Here is a 25,409-nt window from a genome sequence, read left to right as displayed (position 1 = left end):
GAGAACACAGAAAGGAGCAACTGCCTTGGGATTTTATGGTGGTTTGGGGTTAGAGCAAAGGTAGAGGACATTCCCTTTGATGGAGGAGTTAATGGTTAAAGTCTTCATGGGATGCCAAATGAGACTGTGACTTTTTTTAATGTGGTTTTTTTTTATGTGCATAGATTATTATTTTTTTATTTTTTATTTTTATTATAGTTTTTTTTTGTTTATTAGTTATTTATGGGGCAGAAAGGGACATAGAAATGGGACCTAGAAACTCTCAGTATTTTAGAATTAAGGATGAAGTCAGACTTATTACACTGGTCGGAGTAATGATTTGACTGTCTTACAAGGTAGAATGACCTGTTGTAATGAATAAAGGAAGCCTACGGTCCACCCATAAGAGCATCTCTTTCTTCATTTTCATCTTTCCCTCCTGGTCCACAGGGTAGAGCAGCATTCCTCCTTCATGGTCATCCCTTGTACCAGCCCCACCAATAAAATCCCAAATAATTATTCTCCATAAAAATTTTAAGAAAAGAGAAGTGTTGCTTGGTGCTATATACTTGCCTAGTATTTCTGATACTCTGGGTTTAATCCTTAGCATTGCAAAATAATAGTAAATAGTAATGATGATTGTCTTAGTTAGGGTTTTACTGCTGTGAATAGACACCATGACCAAGGCAAGTCTTATAAAGGACAACATATATTTGGGGCTGGCTTACAGGTTCAGAGGTTCCATCCATTACCATCAAGGTGGGATCATGGCAGCATCTAGGCAGGCATGGTGCAGGCAGAGCTGAGAGTTCTACTTTCATCTGAAAGCTGTGAAGTGCCAGCTAGTATGAGGGTCTTAAAGCTCACACCCACAGTGGCACACCCACTCCAACAAGCCCACACCTTCTAATAGTGCCACTCCCTGGGCTGAGCATATACAAACCATATCAATGATTATTTTTTGAAAGAATTTTTTGAGTCTGTGAAGCTTCAAAGTAATGAACACTTGTTAAAGATGCCCCTTCTTTTTGAATTCTTAGAATTCCAGATCCCATGCAAAGGTACAGTGATACACTCCAAATCTTTTCTTACAGTCAAATGTTCTTCATCACTTGTAACAACTGATAAATGACTATTCACTATGATACACAGTCATCACTTAGCACTGTTCTTTTTTTAAGGCAAATTTTTTATTGCTTATTTTATTATGTACATTTCAAATGTTATCCCTCTTCCCAGTTAAACCTCCATCCCTTCCCCCATCTCCCCTGCTTCTATGAGGGTGCTCCCCCACCCACCCACCCACTCCCGCCTCAGCATCCTTAGCACTGCTCTTAATGAAATACTGCACACAACATAAGTGTGTAAAATTACACGTGCGCGGTGATGTAATTGCCACTCACTCCCCAGCTGGGCTCTAGAAGTTAAGCATACTTTCAGGTGAGTAATTAAGCAGGCTGTAGTTTCGGCCTTGTAACAGTGTTCGAATTCCAAGTGCAGGTGAGAACCGGCTGGTGCAGAGTAAGCAGAGGTGGTATATCAGGGTCTGTATCTCTGAGAGCTTCCTGTCTGAAGAGTAGGTTGTGTGGCTAAGCCTGTTTAATGGTAACCGGTTGGTTGGTTTGTTTGTTCTCCTAGGGTGGTACTACAGGCTTTTCATCAACTTTGTGCTACGGAGGCACATTTTCTTCTTTGTACTGCAGACCTATTTCCCAGCCATGCTGATGGTAATGCTTTCATGGGTTTCCTTCTGGATTGACCGGAGAGCTGTTCCTGCAAGAGTTTCACTGGGTAAATAAAACTTTCCATTTGTTGTGAAAAATTATAATCTAGACAGAAAGCCAAGAAGACAAATGTATCTCTGAGAGCTTCCTGTCTGAAGAGTAGGTTGTGTGGCTAAGCCTGTTTAATGGTAACCGGTTGGTAAATATGGATGCTGCTTGGAGAAGCAAGGAGAGTGGTGGATTAGTTGGGATGCAGCTGTGTGTTCAGGCTAAGGTGTTTATGTTTAGCTGACTCCAAGGAAAAGTTGTGATTTCTTTGGCCACTGAGTGTTTGAGGGGTGAAGGTGTTGCTGCCTGATCAGCAGCTGAGTAAGAGAAAGGAAAGATTGTATGGTATGAAACAAAAATGTACCCACATAATTCATTTTGCCATTAAAGTAACCCCATGTCCCTTACCCAAGTTGATTTGGCTTTGCAAGACAAACCTTTTATAGCACAGAAGGAAGTAATTACCTTCCTTCAAGTAATTCACACTGTACTCTTGGTCTCTTAATAAATTCCAGAGCAGAGAATGCTAAATTTGTGAAGATGGGTACTGATCAGAAATTAGATCTTAACTCAAAGGTCAGAGTGAGATTCAATGATAGTGGAATTTCCAGGGAAACAAGGTGCCTGCCTCATTAAGTCACCACACAGGGACGATGGCCTCATCCATCTGGCATGATAGATGCCACTGTCATACACTCTGATTTATGGGAACCGTTTCAGAACCACTTGGTGGTCACTGAGTCCTTGTAAAGTAGAATGTGCCAAGCTAAGCCCTTGGAAGAAGGCATGTCAGTTAATGAGGACCCAGGACTTAATGACACTTGCCCTCTTGATTGGTTTGGGACAAATTCTGGTTTCCTATTTTTTTTTTTTCTTTTTTACCTATAGAGCTCTGTCTTGAGAGAAGATTTTAATACAAGTGTCACAATCACTGTAATTGCTGTAACTATAATAAAATTCATCCCAGAAAGGGCTGTTTTTGAAGCTAATGTTCATAAATGTTATGCATACTTCAAAAGATCATTTGAAGACATAAATTATTAATATTAATAATGGGTTCACCTCTTTCCCCTATAAAAACCACAGTCTGCAAGCATATCAGACTTGAGTATCTTCAAGGAAAAATACCATTTGAATGAGTAATTAAGCTATTTTGACTGTGCCTTCATATCAGAACATCTGTGTCCTGATCCCAGTACTGTGTGCAAGCACAGACCCAAATGAGAGTCTGAGGGCATGTAAGAGCATCCACGAGAGGCTGAGAAAGGCATTCAGTCTAGAGGTACAATAGCTTGACTTTTAACCGTATCCCTCATGCTGACTGCTTGGCACTTACGTGGTGAGAAGGGCAACTGTAAGAGCTAGTAGGCTGAAGTGAAGTAGGAATGCAGAAATACAATGCTCAAGCCTCTTTGAAATTCTGTCCTCCTCTAACTGTGTTAATCCCTGAAAGATAGGAAAATCTTCCTTATTTACACAAATTAGCATCCAAATCAGAGCAATCTCTCTCCCATGGTTACTGCAACAAATCACTGCTCTCCATAACATTGCTGGATTTTCTGGGCTGTAGCTTCTTACTACCCTCAAACCCTGCCTTTCTTTCTTGCCTTTCTAGATGCAGTGCTGTTCAGTCCCTAGAAGGCACAGCGTGGTATTTCAAAACATGGTTATAATGGTTATTGATCAAATTAGGTAATTAACATTGCCACCTCATCATTACTTAGTGTTGGTGCTTTTGAACTCCTAGTAATTGACAAGACAGTATTGTAAGCTATTATAAACTATAGCCCCCCTTGTGGCAGGAAACCCACTTTGCTTGTGACTGTGTACCCACTACTATCCTCTCTCTATCCCCACATCCCCTTACCATTTCCATCCTCTTATAATTAGTACTATGCATATTGCTAACATTCGACACTTGAGAAAAATATGTGGAACTTTTCTCTCTGTTCTGACTTAGTTCCTTTAACATAATGTCTTCCAGTTCCATCCACTAGCTACAAACAATGGGCTATCCTATCACTTTTAGGACCTATAGTACTTCATTCTGTATATGGGAAATTTTCATTTATGTATCCATCTTTTCATATATATAGCATTTGTTAATGGTTCAAACTAATGGGCTTCATTATGACACTTCTATTGTGTACACTTTAGTCTTTCATCTCCTATTGCCATATCCTAATCCCCACTCCACAGTTTCCCTTCCTTCGCCCCCCCAATTCTCCTTCTTCTTTTATGTATTATCTTTATTGTTTTGGTTTTCCTGTAATTGTTATTGTTACATGCATACTCACATAGTTATATAAATGTACTATTGAGTATACTTGGTATATGTATTTTTAGGGCTGACACTTTATAATGGACAATTACTTAGGGAACTCATCCCTATGAAAGACTGATTCTCCTTCACTCAGTAAGCATTGACTACCTGTAGTTTCTCATCTAAGGGCAGGGCCTTGTGAAATTTCCCCCATTTCTGTTAGCAACTGGTATTATCTTTGTTCTCATTGAGATAGCCTTAGGGTTCAGGTGTAGTAGGCATAGATTTCCTGTCCTATATAGAAAACACAATCCTGCAGCAGACGTTCTAGTCCTCTGACTCCTAGAATTTTCCCTTTTCCTTGAGAGTTAGGGATAGGGGTTGTGTTGTAGATTCATCAGTTGAGGCTGGGCCCCTAGGATTGGTTGTTATCTTCATTTTGACCAATTGTGGTTTACTGTCATAGTCTCCATGTACTGCAAAAAGAAGCTTCAACCAGTATAACTTCTAACTAAGTTCTAATACTACTCATCCTTATACCTACAGATAAATGAAGCCTCTGTCCATATATCCATTGATAAGGACTTAGACTGAGCATTGCAGATCTTAGTTATGTTGAATAATATATCAATTACCATTCATGTGTAGTTATCTCACTGATATGTTAATATTGTTTCTTTCTGACACATATCCAGATGTGGGGTAGCTAGATTGTATAATAAATCTATTTTTAGTACTTTAAGGAGCTCCCATACTGTTTTTCATAAACTTGTTAGTGTCTTTGTGTGTGTGATTGTGTGTTTCTGTCTCTATCTCTCTGTCTCTCTGTCTCTCTCTCTCTTTGTGTGTGTGTGTGTGTGTGTGTGTGTGTGCGATTCTATTGGTTTCTTCAGAGTTTGTAATAAATTTTCCCTGAAAGTAGTGAGAAATCTGGTCTCATTAAATAGTTCAGGATGTGATTATTTCTCGAAGGTTAGTTACAGTGTAGAATCTGAAACTGCCTGCTAGATGAAAAACCACTGGTCTATTTTGTACTGTTATCAGATCTTTCACCCACAGGCTTAGATACTTGAAAAGCATTAGCTTACAGAATAACTTCCAGATCTCTCAAAGATTCCTGCAATTTATTGTATAACATCAGAAAAGTGATTGATATTTCCATTAATTCCTCATAAAAAATTGAGGAATAGGGTGTTCACAATGACATGTGTAAGTCTGGCAGCAGTGTAGGGCAGACTTGAAAGTGAGAGTCACATGATTAACAATCAACAGCCTTGTTCTTTCATTTGATGTGATAGAGTGAGTAGCCCAGGTTTAAGAAAATCAGGACCAAATACTACTCCAATTGGGATGATTGTTCTGCCTTGTTCTTTCGAATAAAAAATGGCATTTCACTGAAAAGAAGGAGAGTAAAAAAGGAGGGTAGGAAATGGTCAAGAGCTTAGAATGAATTTGCAAAGCCCTGTGTTTGATCAGCAGTACCACCAATGATAAACCAATGGATGATCAAGTTATGTCTAGTTCTTGCTTGACTCATGTAACTGATAGTAATCCTCAAAATAGCTTTTGTTCTTTGGTTTGTAAAAGTGCCACATAAACTTCACATTCCACCATACAAAATGGTTTAAATGTGTGAACACATGCAAGAGAAATTCATGTAATCAGCACAGAAATTACCAGTCTCTAATAGCAATCACTGGATTCTTTACCCCTATAAATAAAAATTGCTGCTTCTGGCCACTGAGTGGTGCTGTGATATATAGTTCATATCTTTTCCTTATGTGTTCCACATTGTCCTAGATTTACCTATAAGAAAACGTTCTTGTAAGAAAAAATGCCGTCTTACATGAAGGCAAATGAAGATCACCACCACCACCTGGGAAAACTATTTATAGCACTTCACTGAAGGGGTTAACAAAGTCACAAGTCCCAACAAGTGATGTCTGTGAGCCTATTGCTGTCATCATGGTTAACGAAGTACTGATCCATCATGCCCGGCCAAAGATGGCCAATAAAATGCAGACATGAAGAATCCTCCCCAGACTGCCCTTAATTCACCCACGCATGTGCTTAAAAGTTAATACGGTGAAACTGTGAGGGCTCAGGGGAGCTGAGTCAAATGGCTTGGCTAAATATTTTCCCATAATATCTTTCTAACTATGCATACTGATATCAGTAGGTGGGAATGCAATTTCCTAACGCAATATATGACCTTTCCTTGACTAAATGGTCAGTTCATGTGATTCAAAACCCCTTTATTGGGATGTTCAGTTTAATGGATCTGCAAGGAATACCATTTGTCAAGATTAATGTGTTTCCAAGGGATGGCTCGGGACATAATAGGTATGTTTAATGTGGCTCTAATCGTCCCAGCTTCCACTTATATTGCTCTAAGAATTTATGCCAGTTATCTTATCATTTACTCCTCCATCCAGCAATCCCTCCTCCCCACTCTATTGTTAATTTTATTATTAGTATTATTGCTGATTTTATGCAATGAAAATATGTACTGCCGGTGATTAAAATAAATAAAGAACTGGTAAATTAGTTGGGCTAAATGTCCTTTTAAGAGAAAATGATTGATACTTAATTCCTCCCTGGCAAATATAGATACTGTGGTTTATTTTTATTAATCTAAATAGTCAATGGTTCTGGTGTGCATTCAAAACTCATGCACACTCATAACTTTTGTAAAGCATTATTTCATCCACTAAGTCTAAATTGCTGTCTATTGAAAAACATTAAAGTTCTGTGTTCAATGTTGTATAAAATGAAGAAAAGATATTTTAAAAATTTTTTAACTGCTGGAAGGTACACTATAGGGACGTGAGTTCAGGATTCCCTCAGTTCCTCAAAGGATGGATTAAAACCTCTGGCCCATTGAAAGTCCAAAGTACCTTCTAACCTTTTAACATATCCTCATAGTACTTTGTAGCATCTTGCCTAGAGGTCTATCATATATGATATATAATCGTATAAACAAAGAGAATTCCTTTCCAGGTCTAAAATGACAGTAGTTGTGCAATAAAAATCACAGGTTTCACAGTAACAGGAAGAAATCTGAATCATTTTCCTGACAGAATATGGGTCAATCACTCAGCTACTCTCAGTATATATTTCATTTTTGTAATCTATGACCAATATTTACCAAAGTGCCTGGGAGGTAAATATCTGACTGAAGCAAACCACTTTTAAACTACAATCTTGGTTTTAGCTCTTTGTAATGCATTAATAAAAATTCACATCTCCATGTTTGTATGAGTATGTTTTGGAGCCAAATATGGAAACAGTATATAGCTGTATTTGTTGTTGTATTTATTTATTTATTTATTTATTTATTTTTGTTGTTGTTGTTGCCTAGAGACCTGAAATTGAATGAAACAGTTCTTTTGCTTAATGTTAAGAGCTAGAATAGAGTTTATAAGTCAAATCAGCATTGAGGTGAGAGTCTGGATTTTTTTCCCCTGTGGTAACTATCAAGCTACTGGACTGTAATGTGCTTTGTTATACAAACTAAAACTTCATTTGAGATTGAGTGGCTCTGTGGAATTGCTATTGTATTTGACACAGGGCCCCCTTGTAGGAGTATTTCACACAATCCTGTAGAGAAGATAGAGGCCTCTTGGTGAAAGTATCTCTCAGTTAGGAATACATCACAGTCCCCTTCCTGCTGTTGGAGACTCCCCACAATTCATAAACTCACTAAGAATTTCATTTGTGCTTCCCTAGTGTGAAGTTAACAAATAAAAGCACTGCAACCCATGTGCATTTCAAATATTTACAGTACTGTACCTTCTCTCCAGACAGTACTCTAGCCACATTCTTCTGAGAAATTAGCGTAGAAATTGAATAGCTCTCCTAGCTAGTGTTTTACTAAAATCTGAGTCACTTTTTCCCCCATCGTCTTCTGGAACTGGAGCTCCCAACTCTTTGCCTGGAGTGTTCATACAAGAAAAAAAAAGAAGAGATAGAAGAGAAAGATGTACATGCACATGTATACACACACACACACACATATGGCAGTGGGGAGAAGGAGAGGGGAAAGACACACACACACATATGGCAGGGGGAGAAGGAGAGGGGAAAGACACACACACACACACACACACACACACACACACACACGGAAAGGGGGAGAAGAAGAGGGGAAAGAGAAAGGAAGAGGGACAGGGAAAGGAAGAGGAAGAGGAAGAGGGAGAGGGAGGCTTCTAAATTCCAGAGAAGGGGAAGGAAGGGAAAGAAAGAGTGACAGAAGAAGGGAGGACAGAACGGAGGTGTGATGACTGGCATTCACCAGTTGCTCAGAAACAGCCTTCGACACTAGTACACATACTGAGTTGAAAGGTAGATTCATATATGAGGGTTCAAAGAGAATAATGATGGCTCCTTAGAATTCTTGATGAAAGAAAAACGTGGGTAATAGTAGTCTTCACTAGTACTTAAGGACAACCAAGACAAAGATGAAGTCCCTTTGCAGCATGAAAGAGTAAAGGTAGATAGTTACCTTTACTAATGTCAACTTCTTACAAACAAGAGTTATTAAATAGGGCTGGAGAGATGGATCAGCAGTTAAGAACACTGACTGCTCTTCCGAAGGTTCTGAGTTCAAATTCCAGCAACCACATGGTGGCTAACAACCATCCGTAATGAGATCTGATGCCCTCTTCTGGTGTGTCTGAAGACAGCTACAGTGTACTTACATATAATAATAAATAAATCTTAAAAAAAGAGCTATTCCATTGGATGTTTTCAGCCTCTTTGTCGAGGATCAAGTGGCCATAGGTGTTTATTTACATTTGAAATGTAAATAAATTATATCGAATAAAAAAATTTAAAAAAAAAGAGTTATTAAATAATTTAGAGATGGTCACTGAAAATGGGCTTGTCATTTCTTTCCAAGAAGAACACCTTATTTTGGCCATGTGTTTACCTTACTAGAATGATCAGAAGTTGTCCATTGAAGGACAGGCTTCAAACATGTTAGATTTGGGATGTTTAGATAGGAGGATGCTAGATGGGAGTTGTGGGCAACAGGAAGACACAGAGGTGAAAAGAGATATTCAGTGAGAGCCTTCCGATGTCCAGAACTAGCATGCAAACGTTCAGTCCAACTCGGAGACAGTAGATTGATTTTGTTCTTACGAGAACCATGGTGATGATCCAGGAATTGGAAGGCCAGGCACTGAGTTTGTCGTTCCTTCTTCTCGAACTGCAGGAATCACCACGGTGCTCACCATGTCCACAATCGTCACTGGCGTGAGTGCCTCCATGCCCCAGGTGTCCTACGTCAAGGCGGTGGATGTGTACATGTGGGTCAGCTCCCTTTTTGTGTTTCTGTCCGTCATTGAGTATGCAGCAGTGAATTACCTCACCACAGTGGAAGAGTGGAAGCAACTCGACAGGAGAGGAAAGGTACTACCTTGCATTGCCTGCCAACTCCTTTCAAACAGTGCGAGGGTTGGTGTCTTTTCTTTTTGCTGTGATAAAGCATCCTGACAAAAGCAACTCCCAGGAAAGAGGGTTTATTTTGGTGCAATGCGGGGATCCATCACAGCGAGGAAAGTCAAGGCAGCCAGAGACTGAAGCAGCTGCTCATACTCCACCCAACACCAGAAAGCAGGGAAGAACCAATGCAAGAGGCTGCTGCCTCTTTCTTGCTTATACAGTGTAGGCTCCTAGCCAAGGAATGGTGCCATCCACAGTGGGACTGGCTTCCCAGCTCAAACAACACAGCTAAGGGAATCACCTATTGATGGTCTCAGGGGCCCCTCTGGCAAGTGATCCTCCATTCTGTCAAAATGACAATTAGCAGTAAACATCCCAGGGCAAAGTCTAACTCTGCAAGCTTCTTACAGTTTATCAAACTCTTGCCTTAAATCCAAATGCCTCGGCAAGGGTCAAGTCAGCAGGATTGTGAGAATGTAATATGGAACTTAAATCTCTGCGCGATGCTAGCTGCTTTCCTCAGCATCCTCCTTCATGCTCCCCAAGGGCTTTCATGCATAAAGGCTTCTTCTCAGGATAGATTAGTCCCCTGACTCTGCCCCATTAAAAGAGGAAGAAGGTGTTGTACAAACTACTTCTTTTCTAATCATTGATGATGACAGCGATGGTCATGATGGAGGTGATGGCGATAGCTAGAAAGTTTTGAGCATTCATTTTCTATTGGCATTGTGCCAACACCTGAAACATTTTGGAGATTTGATTTTCATGCTAACCCCAAGAGATCTCTGTTTTCTCACCTTCATTTCACGGAGGAAAAGAAAAGTACAGCCAAAGTCACAGAGTTAAAGGGCTCAGAATTAGCTTTTGTGTCTATGCCAATAAGGGTCAGTTCTCAACCAATGATGATGTTTTTTTCTCTTTGTCACTTAGAATAGTAGAATGAGATGAGGGGTTCTTCTATCCATAATGTTCTGGCAGTGGTGTGTCTTCTGCACTGTAAAATTGATCACTTATTTTTTTAACATTACTTAATGAAAAATATTTGTTGCTTTTTACTGCTGTACTTCGCAAACAATATGGATACCAGTCTCCTGTTCTTATAAAAACTTCTAGACAATCTCTTTGCATGTACATATGCATAGTTTTAATGAAGTGTGTTTACACTGGCTTTAGACATTTGTTTTAAAGATTTCTTAAAAGGGATCTCTGCATATGGCTGTTTTGTTGCATGTACCACATGTGTACAGTATCCACAGAGATCAGAAGAGGGCATCAAATCCCTTGGAAATGAGGTTCAGACTCCAGTGTAATCTATCATGTGAGTACTGGAAGCAGAAACCAGGTCCTGTGCAAGAGCAGTCAATTTTTTTTAAATGTGTCCAGTGCTAAGGTTTGCAGTTTGTCATGTAAGCATTTGTGCATACTCAATATTGTTTGGTATTTCAATTTTTCTTTTTTTCCATTTTTATTGGTTATTTTTATTTACATTTAAAATGTTATCCCCCTTTCCAGTTTCCCCTCCATAAGCCCCCTATCCCTTCCTCCCTCCTCCCTGCCTCTATGAGGGTGCTCCACCAACCGCCCACCTAATCCTGCCTCCTCAGTGGCCTAGTGTTCCCCTATCCTGGAACATCGAGCCTCCTCAAGACTAAGGGGCTCCCCTCCCAGTGATGCCAGATAAGGCCATCCTCTGCTTCACATGTAGCTGGAGCCATGGGTTCCCCTGTGTACTCTTTGTTTGGTGGTTTAGTTCTTGGGAGCTTTGAAGGGTCTGGTTGGTTGATATTGTTGTTCTTCCTATGAGATTGCACACCTCTTCTGCTCCTACAGTCCTTGCCCTAACTTCTCCATTGGGGTCCATGTGCTTAGTCCAATGTTTGGCTTTGTAGATCTGCATCTGTGTTGGTCAGGATCTGGGAGAGCCTCTCAGGGGACAGCTTAATCTCATCATCATCATCCACTGGAACTTCACATCAGGTTCCCCATTTAAGTTGTGCAGAAACAGTCTTCTCTGTTGTGGGATTTTGATGAAATAGAATAATTTGACAAGTGATGCACAGAGAACTGAGTTTCAATTCAGGCCTCTGAGAATAATAATGTTGGTCACTCATTTTACGTCCTTTGAGTAGTCAAACCCCTAAAGTAACTGTCTTTGTTTTATTCTGCATGCTTTTGTTTCTTTTGTTAACTGCATGAAGCCTTGTCATGCATGTGTGCGTCCTGAGGAGGATGCAGGGCACCAGGAACTTTTAGTTGCATGTGACACCAGAGTGCATATACATTTCCCGTGTTCTTCTGGAGGCTAACTCTGCAGAACTGGGGTAGAACAAGAGAGGCTACATATTTGGCGAGCTCTAGGTGATGCTAAAGACACTGGAGACTATGCAGACACAGCCCGAGGCTAACATCACTTGGGTCTCAGCCTGTCAGCCTTTTGCCTGCACCCAGGGCCTGGGCAGTTCTGAGGGCCATCTGTGTGCCAAACCTGTCGGGAGGTCATTTACCCTACAGAGTGATCAGCACTTAGAAAAGATCCCCCACAGCATCCACAATCTTTGCTCCGTGACAGAGCAGAAGGGCAGCACCAGGATCACAGAGACAACCCGAGTATAGCATTGCTATGGGTGAGATACACCAGGGCTCCAAGGGCAACCAAGAGGAGGGCAGCACACCAGCAATCTGTGCTAGGGGAAGCCCAGTCATCCAGCAGTGCAGAAATAGCCTTACAGGCTCACCGGAGGTTCAAACACCAGCCAGTGACAACAAGACCAACTAATGCCAGAGATAACCAAATGGCAAAAGGCAAACGTAGGAATGTTACTAACAGAAATTAAGCAATATGGCAGCTTCTGAACCCAATTCTCCACCAACAGCAAGTCCTGGATACCGCAACATACCAGAAAGACAAGACTTGGATTTAAAAATCACTGGTCATGATGCTGCTAGAGGAACACAAAAAGGATATAAATAAACTTCTTAAAGAAATAGAGGGGAACATGAATAAGTTAGAAGCCCTTAAAATGGAAACACAAAAATCACTTAAAGAAATTCAGGAAAATAGGGTTCAAAAAATAGAAGCCAATAAAGAGGAAATGCAAAAATCACTTAAAGAAATGCAGGAGAAATTGAGTCAACAGGCAGGAGTCATGAAAGAGGAAACACAAAAATCTCTTAAAGAATTAAAGGAAAACACAAACAAACAAATGAAGGAACTGAGCAAAACCATCCTGGATCTAAAAACAGAAGTAGAAAAAACTAAGAAATCACAAAGGGAGAAAATTTTGGAGATAGAAAACCTTGGAAAGAAATCAGGGGCCATAGATGCAAATATCAACAACAGAATACAAGAAATGGAAGAAAGAATCTCAGATGCCGAAGATAGCATAGAAACCATTGACTCAACAGTCAAAGAAAAAGCAAAATTCAAAAAAGCTTGTAACCCACAACATCCAGGAAATCCAGGACACAATGAGAAGACCAAATCTAAGGATTATAGGTATAGATGAGAGTGAAGATCTACAACTGAAAGGGCCAGCAAACATCTTCAACAAAATTATGGAAGAAAACTTCCCTAACCTAAAGAGAGAGATGCTCATGAATATACAAGAAGCCTACAGAACTCCAAACAGACTGGACCAGAACAGAAATACTTATAACCAGCAAAACTCTCAATCACCATAGATGGAGAAAACAAGATATTCCATGATAAAACCAAATTTACACAATATCTTTCCACAAACCCAGCCCTACAAAGGATAATAGGTAGAAAACTCCGATACAAGAAAGGAAACTACACCCTGGAAAAAGCAAGATAGTAACCTTCTTTCATCAAACCCAAAAGAAGATAACCACTCATATATAAAAATAACAACAAAATGACAGGAAGCAATATTCACTACTCCTTAATATCTCTTAGCATCAATGGACTCAATTCCCCAATAAAAAGACATAAAGTAACAGACTGGATAAGGAAACAGGACCCTACATTTCACTGCATACAGGAAACACACCTCAGTGTCAAAGAAAAACACTACCTTAGAGTAAAAGGCTGGAAGACAAATTTACAAACAAATGGTCTCAGGAAACAAGCCGGAGTAGTCATTCTAATATCACATAAAATTGACTTTCAACCTAAAGTCATTAAAAGAGACATGGAAAGACACTTCTTGCTGGTCAAAGGAAAAATCCACCAAGAAGAACTCTCAATTATAAACATCTATGCTCCAAATGCAAGGACACCGTCACTTGTAAAAGAAACTTTACTAAAGCTCAAAGCACACATTGCACCTAACACAATAATTGTGGGTGACTTTAACACTCCACTATCCTCACTGGACCAATCACGAAAACAGAAACTAAACAAGGACACAATGAAACTAATTGAAGCTTTGGACCAATTGGATTTAACATATATATATATATATATATATATATATATATATATATATATATATATATATATAACATTTCATCCGAAAGCAAAAAAAATATACCTTTTTCTCAGCACCTCATGGTACCTTCTACAAAATCAACCATATAATTGGTCACAAGACAGACCTCAACAAATATAAGAAGATCAAACTAATCCCATACCTCCTATCAGATCACTATGGAGTAAGAGTGGTCTTCAATAGCAACAAAAACAACAGAAAACCCACATACACATGAAGACTGAACAATACTCAATGATACCTTGGCAAAAGAAGAAATAAAGAAATAAATCAAAGACTTTTCAGAATTTAATGAAAATGAAGGCACAACATACCTAAATCTGTGGGACACAATGAAAGCAGTGCTAAGAGGAAAACTCATAGCCCTGAGTGTCTCCAAAAAGAAATTGGAGAGAGCATACACTAGCAGCTTAACAACACACCTGAATGCTCTGGAACAAAAAGAAGCCAATTCACCTAGGAGGAGTAGAAGACAGGAAATCATCTAACTCAGGGCTGAAATCAATCAAGTGGAAACAAAGAGAACCATACAAAGAATCAACAAAACCAGGAGCTGGTTCTTTGAGAAAATCAACAAGATAGATAAACCCTTAGCCAGACTAACCAAAGTGCACAGAGACAGTATTCAAATTAACAAAATTAGAAATGAAAAGGGAGATATAACAACAGAAACTGAGGAAATTCAAAAAATCGTCAGATCCTACTACAAAAACCTGTACTCAACACAACTGGAGAATCTGGAGGAAATGGACATTTTCTTAGACAGATACCAATTACCAAAATTAAACCAGGATCAAATAGACCATCTAAACAGACCCATAACCCCTAAAGAAATAGAAGGGGTCATAGATAGGCTTCCAACCAAAAAAAGCACAGGACCAGATGGTTTCAGTGCAGAATTCTATCAGACCTTCAAAGAAGACTTAACACCAATACTCTTCAAACTTTTCCACCAAATAGAAACAGAAGGAACACTACCCAACTCCTTCTTTGAAGCCACTATTACGCTGATACCAAAACCACACAAAGATCCAACTAAGAAAGAGAATTTCAGGCCAATTTCCCTTATGAATATCGATGCAAAAATACTCAATAAAATTCTTGCCCACCGAATCCAAGAACACATCAAAATGATCATCCACCATGATCAAGTAGGCTTCATCCCAGGGATGCAGGGATGGTTCAATATAAAGAAATCCATAAATGCTATCCACTACATAAACAAACTCAAAGAAAAAACCACATGATCATTGCACTAGATGCTGAAAAAGCATTTGACAAAATTCAGCATCCTTTCATGCTAAAAGTCTTGGAAAGGACAGGAATTCAAGGCCCATATCTAAACATTGTAAAAGCTTTATACAGCAAACTGGTAGCCAACATCAAACTAAATGGAGAGAAACTTGAAGCAATTCCACTAAAATCAGGGACTAGATAAGGCTGCCCCCTCTCTCCATATCTTTTCAATATAGTTCTTGAAGTCCTAGCTAGAGCAATTAGACAACATAAGGAGGTCAAGGGGATACAAATTGGAAAGGAAGAATTCAAACTATCACTATTTGCAGATGATATGATAGTATACTTAAGTGACCCAAAAACTCCATCAGAAAACTCCCACAGCTGATGAACAACTTCAGCAAAGTGGCAGGTTATAAAATCAACTCAAGCAAATCAGCAGCCTTCCTATACTCAAAAGATAAGCAGGCTGAGAAAGGAATTAAGCAAATGACACCCTTCACAATAGCCACAAACAATATAAGTATCTTGGTGTGACTCTAGCTTAACAAGTGAATCAGCTATATGACAAGAACTTCAGGTCTCTGAAGAAGGAAATTGAAGACCTCAGAAAATGGAAAAATCTTCCATGCTCTTGGATTGGCAGGATTAATATAGTTAAAATGGCTATCTTGACAAAAGCAATCTACAGATTCAACGCGATGCCCATCATAATCCCAACTCAGTTCTTCATAGAGTTAGAAAGAGCAATTCTCAAATTCATCTGGAACAACAAAACATTCAGGATAGCTAAAACTATTCTCAACAGTAAGAGGCCTTCTGGGGGAAATCGGTATCCCAGACCTCAAGCAATACTACAGAGCAATAGTGTTTAAAACTGCATGGTATTGGTACAGTGACAGGTAAGTGGAACAATGAAATAGGATTAAAGACCCAGAAATGAACCCACACACCTATGGTCACTTGATCTTTGACAAAGGAGCTGAAAACATCTAGTGGAAAAAAAGATAGCCTTTTCAACAAATGGTGCTGGTTCAATTGGAGGTCAGCATGCAGAAGAATGTGAATCGATCCATTCTTATCTCCTTGTACTAAGCTCAACTCCAAATGGATCATGGACCTCCACATAAAACCTGACACACTGAAACTAATAGAAAAGAAACTGGGGAAGACCCTTGAGGACATGGGCACAGGAGGAAAGTTCCTGAACAGAACACCAATAGCTTATGCTATAAGATCAAGAATTGACAAATGGGAGCCTGGCGGTGGTGGCGCACACCTGTAATCCCAGCACTCTGGGAGGCAGAGGCAGGCAGATTTCTGAGTTCGAGGCCAGCCTGGTCTACAGAGTGAGTTCCAGGACAGCCAGGGCTATACAGAGAAACCCTGTCTTGAAAAACCAAATCCAAAAACAAAACAAAATAAAACAAAACAAAACAAAACAAAAAAAAAGAATTGACAATGGGACCTCATAAAATTACAAATTTTCTGTAAGGCAAAGGATACTGTCAAAAGAACAAAATGGCAACCAACAAATTGGGAAAAGATCTTCACCAACCCCACATCTGACAGAGGTCTAATATCCAATATATACAAAGAACTCAGCAAGTTAGATCCCAGGGAGCCAAATAACCCTATTAAAAATGGGGTACAGAGCTAAACAAAGAATTTTCACCTGAAGAAATTCGGATGGCTGAGAAGCACCTTAAGAAATGTTCAACATCATTTGTCATTAGGGAAATGCAAATCAAAACAACCCTGAGATTTCACCTCACACCAGTCAGAATGGCTAAGATTAAAAACGCAGGAGACAGCAGGTGTTGGCGAGGATGTGGAGAAAGAGGAACACTCCTCCACTGCTGGTGGGATTGCAACCTGGTACAACCACTCTGAAAATCAGTCTGGCGGTTTCTCAGAAAACTGGGCACATCGCTTCTGGAGGACCTTGCTATACCACTCCTGGGCATATACCCAGAGGATTCCCCAACATGTAATAAGGATACATGCTCCACTATGTTCATAGTAGACCTATTTATAATAGCCAGAAGCTGGAAAGAACCCAGGTGTCCCTCAAAGGAGGAATGGATACAAAAAATGTGGTATATATACACAATGGAGTACTATTCGGCCATTAGAAACAATGAATTCATGAAATTCTTAGACAAATGGATGGAGCTGGAGAACATCATCCTAAGTGAGGTAACCCAGTCTCAAAAGAACACTCATGTTGTGCACTCACTGAAAAGTGGATATTAGCCTAGAAGCTTAGAATACAAGACACAATCCACACATCAAATGATGTCCAAGAAGAAGGAAGGAGTGGCCTCTGGTTCTGGAAAGGCTCAGTGCAGCAGTATAGGGGAATACCAGAACAGCGAAGTGGAAAGAGGTGGATGGGGGAACAGGGGGAGGGAAAAGGGCTTATGGGACTTTCAGGGAGTGGGGGAGATGAAGGAAAGGGGAAATCATTTGAAATCTAAATAAAGAATATATCGAATTAAAAAGACACTGGAGAAATCAATGATTTGGTTAATCTATAGAATGGAAGATGAATGGGGGAAATGTGTACAAAGGGATTTTCTTGTTTACTTTGTTTTAATGCCATGAGTGGTTAATGCAAGGAACAGACACCGAAGTAAACTGGGAGCACTTACCAGGACACAGAAGTAGGAGGGGGTTGATTGGAGAATGGGCAGAGGGAAGAGGACTTAGGGAACTTATGGGGAGGGGGGGAGCCGGAAAAGGGAAAATCATTTGGAATTTAAACATACAATATAGAAAATTTAAAAAAAAAACTGAACATAAGGTGGTTTGTTACTTCCAATAGGCACCCTGTTGCACTGTGGTTCTATCTTTCCTATCAGACTGGCTTTGTGGCTCGCAGGACTCACAGTTGGGGGAGAGAGTAGAACCATTTCTCCTCCACCAGCCTGCATAGCACATTTCAGTATTTTCAAAGCTAAACAGCAGCCAGGGGGAGTTCAGCTCAGTTTCTGCTTACTTTCTTTCTATCTGTTGTGGTGTGTTCAGTAATACGATCTTATACTCTAGTTGCGGAAAGCAACCAAGAGAGCTTCCAAGAACTTGTGTACTATGAGTGCCCTCAGGGGCCTCCAGGAACAACTCCTATAAATGGATCCCACGTCTGTAACTGGGAATTTGTTCAGTTAACCCACTGCATCTACAAGAATTGCCTGGCTATGCATGATAACTTGTTCTTCTCTTATCTCTGTTTTTCATTTGGGTTACATGTAGTAAGCTTTCATATGGCTTTTTTTTAAAACACATCCTTTATTAGGAAAATTTTTCTCTGCCCCAACCTCTTACGACACCATCTTACTACCTGACTTCCATCTTAAATCTCTTGTCATGCCCACCATTCTCCCTCTGTAGTTACTATACTTCCTCACTTAGTGCAATACAGCCTAACAGCATCCCTTTCCTTTTCCTGGCTTCCCAAGATACTCCAAGTTAAATGCACAGAAACTGAAGAGTTAAAACTAAGATCTGCACATGAAAGAGAAAATTATCACTAGGTAGGGTAGTCTCTAGATGGTCTTTCCCTCATTCTCTGCTCTACACTTTGTCTCTGTATCTCCTTCTGTGGCTATTTTGTTCCCCCTTCTAAGAAGGACCAGAGTATCCATACTTTGTTCTTCCTTCTTCTTGGTCATCATTTTATATGTAAATTGTGTCTTGGGTATTCCAAGTTTCTGGGCTAATATTCACTTATCAGTGAGTGCATACTATGTGTGTTCTTCTGTGGTTGGGTTACCTCACTTAGGATGATATTTTCCAGTTCCACCCATTTGCCTAAGAATTTCATGAATTCATTGCTTTTAACAGCTGAGTAGTTAGTATTCCATTGTGTAAATATACCACATTTTCTGAATGCATGCCTTTGTTGAGGGACATGTGGATTCTTCCCAGCTTCTGGCTATTATAAATAGGGCTGCTATGAACATAGTGGAGCATGTGTTCTTATTACATGCTGGGGAATCCTCTGGGTATATGCCCAGGAGTGGTGTAACAAGGTCCTCTGGTAGTATCATGCCCAGTTTTCTGAGGAACCACCAGACTGATTTCCAGAGTACTTTTACCAGCTTGCAATCCCACCAGCAGTGGAGGAGTGTTCCTCTTTCTCCATATCCTCACCAATACCTGCTGCCTCCTGAGTCTTTTATCTCAGCCAGTCTGATTGATGTGAGGTGAAATCTCAGGGTTGTTTTGATTTGCATTTTCCTAATGACTAAGGATGTTGAACATTTCTTTAGGTGCTTCTCAGCCATTCAATATTCCTCAGGTGAAAATTCTTTGTTTAGCTCTGTACCCCATTTTTTAAATAGGGTTATATGGCTCTCTGGAGTCGAACTTCTTGAGTTCCTTGTATATAGTGGATATTAGCCCTCTGTCAGATGTAGGGTTGGTAAAGATCTTTTCCCAATTTGCTGGTTGCTGTTTTGTCCTATTGACAGTGTCCTTTGCCTTACAGAAACTTTGTAATTTTATGAGGTTCCATTCATCAATTCTTGATCTTAGAGCATAAGCTATTGGTATTCTGTTCAGGAATTTTTTCTCTGTGCCCATGTGTTCAAGGGTCTTCCCCAGTTTCTTTTCTATTAGTTTCAGTATGTCCGGTTTTATGTGGAGGTCCTTGATCCACTTGTACTCTAGTGATCCATCCCAGATACAGTTACAAAAACCAGACACTATTATCGATGCCCACAAGTACTTGCTGACTGGAGCTCTATATAGCTGTCACGTGGGAAGCTCTGCTAGTGCGTGACAAATACAGAGGGGGACACTCTCAGCCAGCCATTGAACTGAGCACAGGGTCCCCAATGGGGTAGCTAAAGAAAGGACCCAAGGGGCTGAAGGGGTTTGCAGTGCCATAGGAGGAACAACAATATGAGCCACCCAGTACTCCCAGAGCTCCCAGGGATAAAAGCATCAACCAGATATTACACATAGTGTTACACATGACTCCAGATGCAGACAGCAAGAGGATGGCCTTGATGGACATCAAAGGGAGGAGAGGCCCCTGATCCTGGAAAGGTTTGATGCAGCAGTGTAGGGAAATACCAGGACAGGGAAGCAGGAGGCGGGGTTGATTGGGGAACAGGGGAAGGAGAGATGGCTTATGGGACTTTTCAGAAGGGGGGACCAGGAAAGGGGAAATCCTTTGAAATGTAAATAAAGAATATATCTAATTTTTAAAAAAAGGAAAGAGAAAGTGAAGCATTTGTACTTTGGTGTCTGGATTATGTTGCTTGGCCCAGTTTTACCCATTTAACTGAAAAGGCATATGTGTACCTCTATAGTATGCTATAACATCCTTTGGAGTTATACCTAGAAGTAGTATAGCTGGTTCCTATGCTAATTGTAATTCTAGTTTTTACTTTTTTTCCTTTCCTTTTTGAGTAACCTCCAGATGGATTTCCATAGTGGCTCCAAACATTTATACTTTCACCAACAGTGTAAAATAATTAATTCTTTTTTCTTCACGAAATTTGTATTTGCAATGGTAACCATTATAACTGAGATGGAACAGAATTGTAAAATAATCTAAATCTGCATTTTTGTGATTGTTAAGGATGCTAGATACTTTTGAAGTAACTCCTTGACATTTATATTTCTTCTTTTGAGAACTCTCTTAACTGCTAGAGCCATTTTTAATTAGATTTTTTTGATTAATTACTGTTTAAATTAATTATGTTTGTGGTTTGAATAGGTTTGCTCCCCCCACCCTCAACCCCATAGACTAGTGTTTGAATTCTTGGCCCACAAGTAATGGCATTAGTAGAAGATGTGGCCTTGTTGGACTAGATGTGGCCTTGTTGGAATGCATGTGTCACTATCAGGGTGGACTTTGAGGTCTCCTAGGCTAGGGAGTGCCTACTGTAGAATTCTAGCCTCTTCCTGGCTGCCTGCTGGACACAGTCTCCTTCTACTGCCTACAAACCAAGATATAGAACTCTCAGCTCCTTCTCCATCACCATGTCTGCCTGCTTGCTGCCAAGCTTCCTGTCATGACGATAAAGGACTAAATCTCTGAAACTGTAAGCCAGCCTCAATTAAATATTGTCCTGATTCATTAACTGCCTTGGCCGTGATGTCTCTTCACAGCAATGAAACTTTAACTAAAACAGTGTTTTCTTAGGGTTTTGCTTTGTTTTGTTTTCCTTGTATATTCTATAACGAATCCTCTGTTAGATGTTTAGATGGCAAAGATTTTCTCCCTTTTTGTGGGCTGCCTCTTTACTCCATAGACAGCTTCCTTTGCTGAAAAGAAGACTTGAGTTTCATGAGATCCTCTTTGTAGATTATTGCTCTCTCTTCCTGCACCACCACAATGCTATACAGAAACCTAAAACCCATGACTTTATATTGAAATGTACTCCCTATTTTTTCCCTTTAGCAGTTTCAGAATATCAGTCCTTATGTTTAGGTCCTTGATCCACTTGGAGTTGTTTTGTGCAAGGTAGGAGATACAGATCTAGTTTCATTCTTTTGCATGTTGGTACTCAGGACTCCCAGTACTGTTTCTTAAAAATGCTTTTCTCTAGTGTATATTTTTTTGACAACTTTGTCAGAGGCAAGGCAGCTATAGTTAGGGAGTTATATTTGGTTCCTCTATTATATTCCACTCATCTATAAATCATCGTTAGTCCCACTAGCATGGAATTTTTATTACTATGCCTCTATAGTATAACTTGAAATCAAATATGGTGTTACCTCCTATAACATTCATTTTTTTCAGGATTATTTTGACTGTTTGATCTGTTTTAATTTTTATATAAATCTTAAGGGTTTTTTTTTTTCCCTTTGTCTATGAGAAACGGCCCTGAAATTTAATTTGATTGTGGAGGTTTGAATAGGAACAGCCCCATAGCATCATGCATTTGAGTGTTTGGCCCAAAGGGAGTATTAGGAAGTGTGGCCTTGTTGAAATAGGTGGGACATTGTTGGAGGAAGTGTGCCAACTGTGGGCGTAAGCTCTGAAGTCTCCTGTGTTCAATCCATGTCCAGTGTGGCACATAGTTTCATATGCTGCTTGTGGATCAAGATGTAGAACTTTTAGCACCTTCTCGAGAAACATGTCTGCCTTCATATCTTCGTGTCTCCCACTATGAGGATGGCGAACTAAATATATGAAACTGTAAGCCAGAGAAAGCTCAAGTCGCAGGCGCTCTAAAACACCCAGGATCAAAGGATCAGAGGTGAGGAGGTCACAACATCTGTCCCAACAGTGGGAGTAGCTGGGACCAGTGAGACCCAGGCATACAGGAACTCTGCCTAACCAGTGGCACATGTTCCTTCTGGTCTGTCTGAACCAGTGCCCTGAGCAGACATTGGGAGCAAACTTTGCAGCAAGTCCTACAACACCCAGAGGAAGCTCCACTCCCAGGTGCTTTTACATGCCCAGGATCACAGGATCACAGGATCCCAAAATTCTAAGATCCTAGGATCCCAGGAGCTTGGTCACACCAGGATCTCAGGGTTCCAGAGGCAGCTTTACTCCTGGGAGCTCAGACACAGGATCTCAGGAACACAGGATCCCAGAATCACAGGATCACAGAGACAGCTTGACTTTGAGGAGTTCTGACACAACCAGGATCACAGGAAGCATAGGCTCCAGTCAGATATAGCACTAGAGATAATTAGATCGCAGGAGGTAAGAACATAAGCAACAGAAACCAAGGTCACTTGGCATCATCAGAACCCAATTCTTCCACCATAGCAAATACTGGATACACCATCACATCAGAAAAGCAAGACTCGGATCTAAAATCACTTCTCATAATGATGATAGAGAACTTTAAGGACATAAATAACTCCCTTAAGGAAATACAGGAGAACACAGGTAAACAGGTAGAAGCCTTTAAAGTGGAAACACAAAAAAAATCCCTTTAAAAATTACAGGAAAACACAATCAAACAGGCAAAGGAAATGAACAAAACCATCCAGGATCTAAAAATTAAGCTAGAAAAAATTAAAAAAAAATCACAAAGGGAGACAACCCTGGAGATAGGAAACCTAGGAAAGAGATCAGGAGTCTTAAATGCAAGCATCAACAACAGGATACAAGAGAAAGAAGAGAGAATCTCAGGTGCAGAAGATACCATAGAAAACATTAACACAACAGTCAAAGAAAACACAAAAATCATAAAGCTCCTAACCCAAAACATTCAGGAAATTCAGGACACAATGAGAAGACCAAACCTAAGGATTATAGGTATAGAAGAGGGCAAAGATTCCCAACTTAAAGGACCAATAAATATCTTCAGCAAAATTATAGAAGAAAATTTCCCTAACCTAAAGAAAGAGATGCCCATGAACATAAAAGAAGCCTATAGAAGTCCAAATAGATTGGACCAGAAAAGAAATTCCTCCTGTCACATAATAATCAAAACATCAAATGCACTAAACAAAGAAAGATTAAAAGCAATAAGGGGGAAAGGTCAAGTAACATATAAAGGCAGGCCTATCAGAATTACACTAGAGTTCTCACCACAGACTATGAAATCTAGAAGATCCTGGGCAGGTCTCATACAGACCCTAAAAGGACACAAATGCCAGCCCAGGCTCCTATACCCAACAAAACTCTCATGAAAATGGAGAAAACAAAGGAATTAGAAATTTGTTGGCTGTCACACAGTGGTCTCTCTAATTTGGTAATTTGAGAAATATGTCCAATATTGTACAATTCATATATACTTTCTGCTTGTTTGTATGTGACAGTGTCTTGCTCTGGACCACATAATAGTCTTGAAATCATGCTTCTATATCAACCTATTAGTAGGATTGTTTATTTGAGGTTTTTACACTATAGTATTTTTTCAGAACAGTTTGCATATATCAAGATTATTTATACAGCCAAAAGAAATGTAGATAATTTATTTGGTAAGTGGCTTGTAAGACAACAAAGAGGGAGACTGAATGTTTTGCTTGATATTTATTATTATTGTATCAATTTTGAAGAAGATGACCTTATAAGGTACTCTTTTTCTGAGATGAATACTTTTCAAAATCATCACAGCCAATGAACCAGAGTCTTACCCTCACCTAATGTCTGTGCCACCCTCCAAACAGAACCATTGTTCATTGAAACAGTTGATGAATGACTTCATGGATAGACCATGTTAATACACAAACCATTTTCTTAAATGAATGTAACCTGTTCCCTTTGGATTGAGAATGATGACAATCACTCAAGTCAAATAGTTTTGACCATTGAAATCTGTTTCCAAATAATTGTGCCTACAACTCATTCCTTGGCACAGCAGAACTGTCAGCTCTTAGCTTAGCTACTATGGAGATAAAATCCTTTAGTGATGTGAGAGACATTGAAGTACAGCCTTATTACAATGAACTCCAACGTCTAAAAATTGTTCTTGTTTTGGGTTTGTACCACAGTAAGATTTTAAGCTCTACTAAAAACAAAACAAACAAACAAACAAAAAGACTTTATCTTTTTATGTTGTTTGATAACATGTCCATCATTTTTTATAATTGGTATAAAATATATATTGTGTTGAATATAATAAAAAATTAAAATAGAATTAAAAAATTAGAAAGTCAAAAATGCTTTAAAAAAAAAAAGAAAGGAAAAGAAACTGTCAGTCAAACCTAGTTAAATGTTTTCCTTTATAAGAGTTGCTATGGTCATAGTGTCTCTTCACAGCAATGAAACCTAAGATATCAACATTGCGCTGAATCTGTAGACTGCCTTTAGCTGGAGGCCATTATTATAATATCCATATCTCATGAGCATGGGGCATCTTTTCCATCTTCTAATGTTATCTTCAATTCCTTTTTTCTAGATTTTTTTGTTTTAGTAGGATAGAGATTTTTAACCTGTGTCTTTATGATTTTCTAAATTTGTCCTCTAATGCCTTCCTTTCATCTTCAATTTTATTCATTGTGCCTTCTCTCTTTCTTTTGCTTAATTTGGCAAAGCATTTGTAAAATCTTGTTATCTTTTCAGAAAATCAGTTCTTTATTTCATTGATTCCTTATATTAGTATACTTCATTTAATTCTGCCTTGTTGTTAGTTATTTCTCCACACCTACTGTTTCTTGATTTTATTTTTCCCTTGAATGTAAGACTTTAAGGTACATCATTAATTTCGTTCTTTTAAATCCTATTTATTTATGTCAGCACTTAGGGATATAAATGTTACTCAGGACTGCCTTCATTGTTATGCATATGTCATCCCATTGATATGCTGTGTTCATTTTCATTTGAATCTAGCATTTTTA

General features: G+C 39.4%; 1 protein-coding gene across 1 annotated transcript in view; it reads left to right on the top strand.

Moving 5' to 3' along the window:
* Gabrr3 (gamma-aminobutyric acid type A receptor subunit rho3) overlaps positions 1–25,409 on the top strand; it is a 57,467-nt gene that overhangs the window by 28,758 nt on the left and 3,300 nt on the right. Inside the window, exons 7-8 of the mRNA XM_052159177.1 lie at positions 1,618–1,770; positions 9,230–9,426. Coding sequence (XP_052015137.1) covers positions 1,618–1,770; positions 9,230–9,426 — 350 coding nt within the window. The remainder of the gene's footprint in view (positions 1–1,617; positions 1,771–9,229; positions 9,427–25,409) is intronic.

The sequence above is a fragment of the Apodemus sylvaticus genome, chromosome 15 (genome assembly GCF_947179515.1).
Source record: "Apodemus sylvaticus chromosome 15, mApoSyl1.1, whole genome shotgun sequence".
Taxonomy (NCBI): Eukaryota; Metazoa; Chordata; class Mammalia; order Rodentia; family Muridae; genus Apodemus; species Apodemus sylvaticus.
This window is presented reverse-complemented; position numbering and strand designations above follow the sequence as displayed.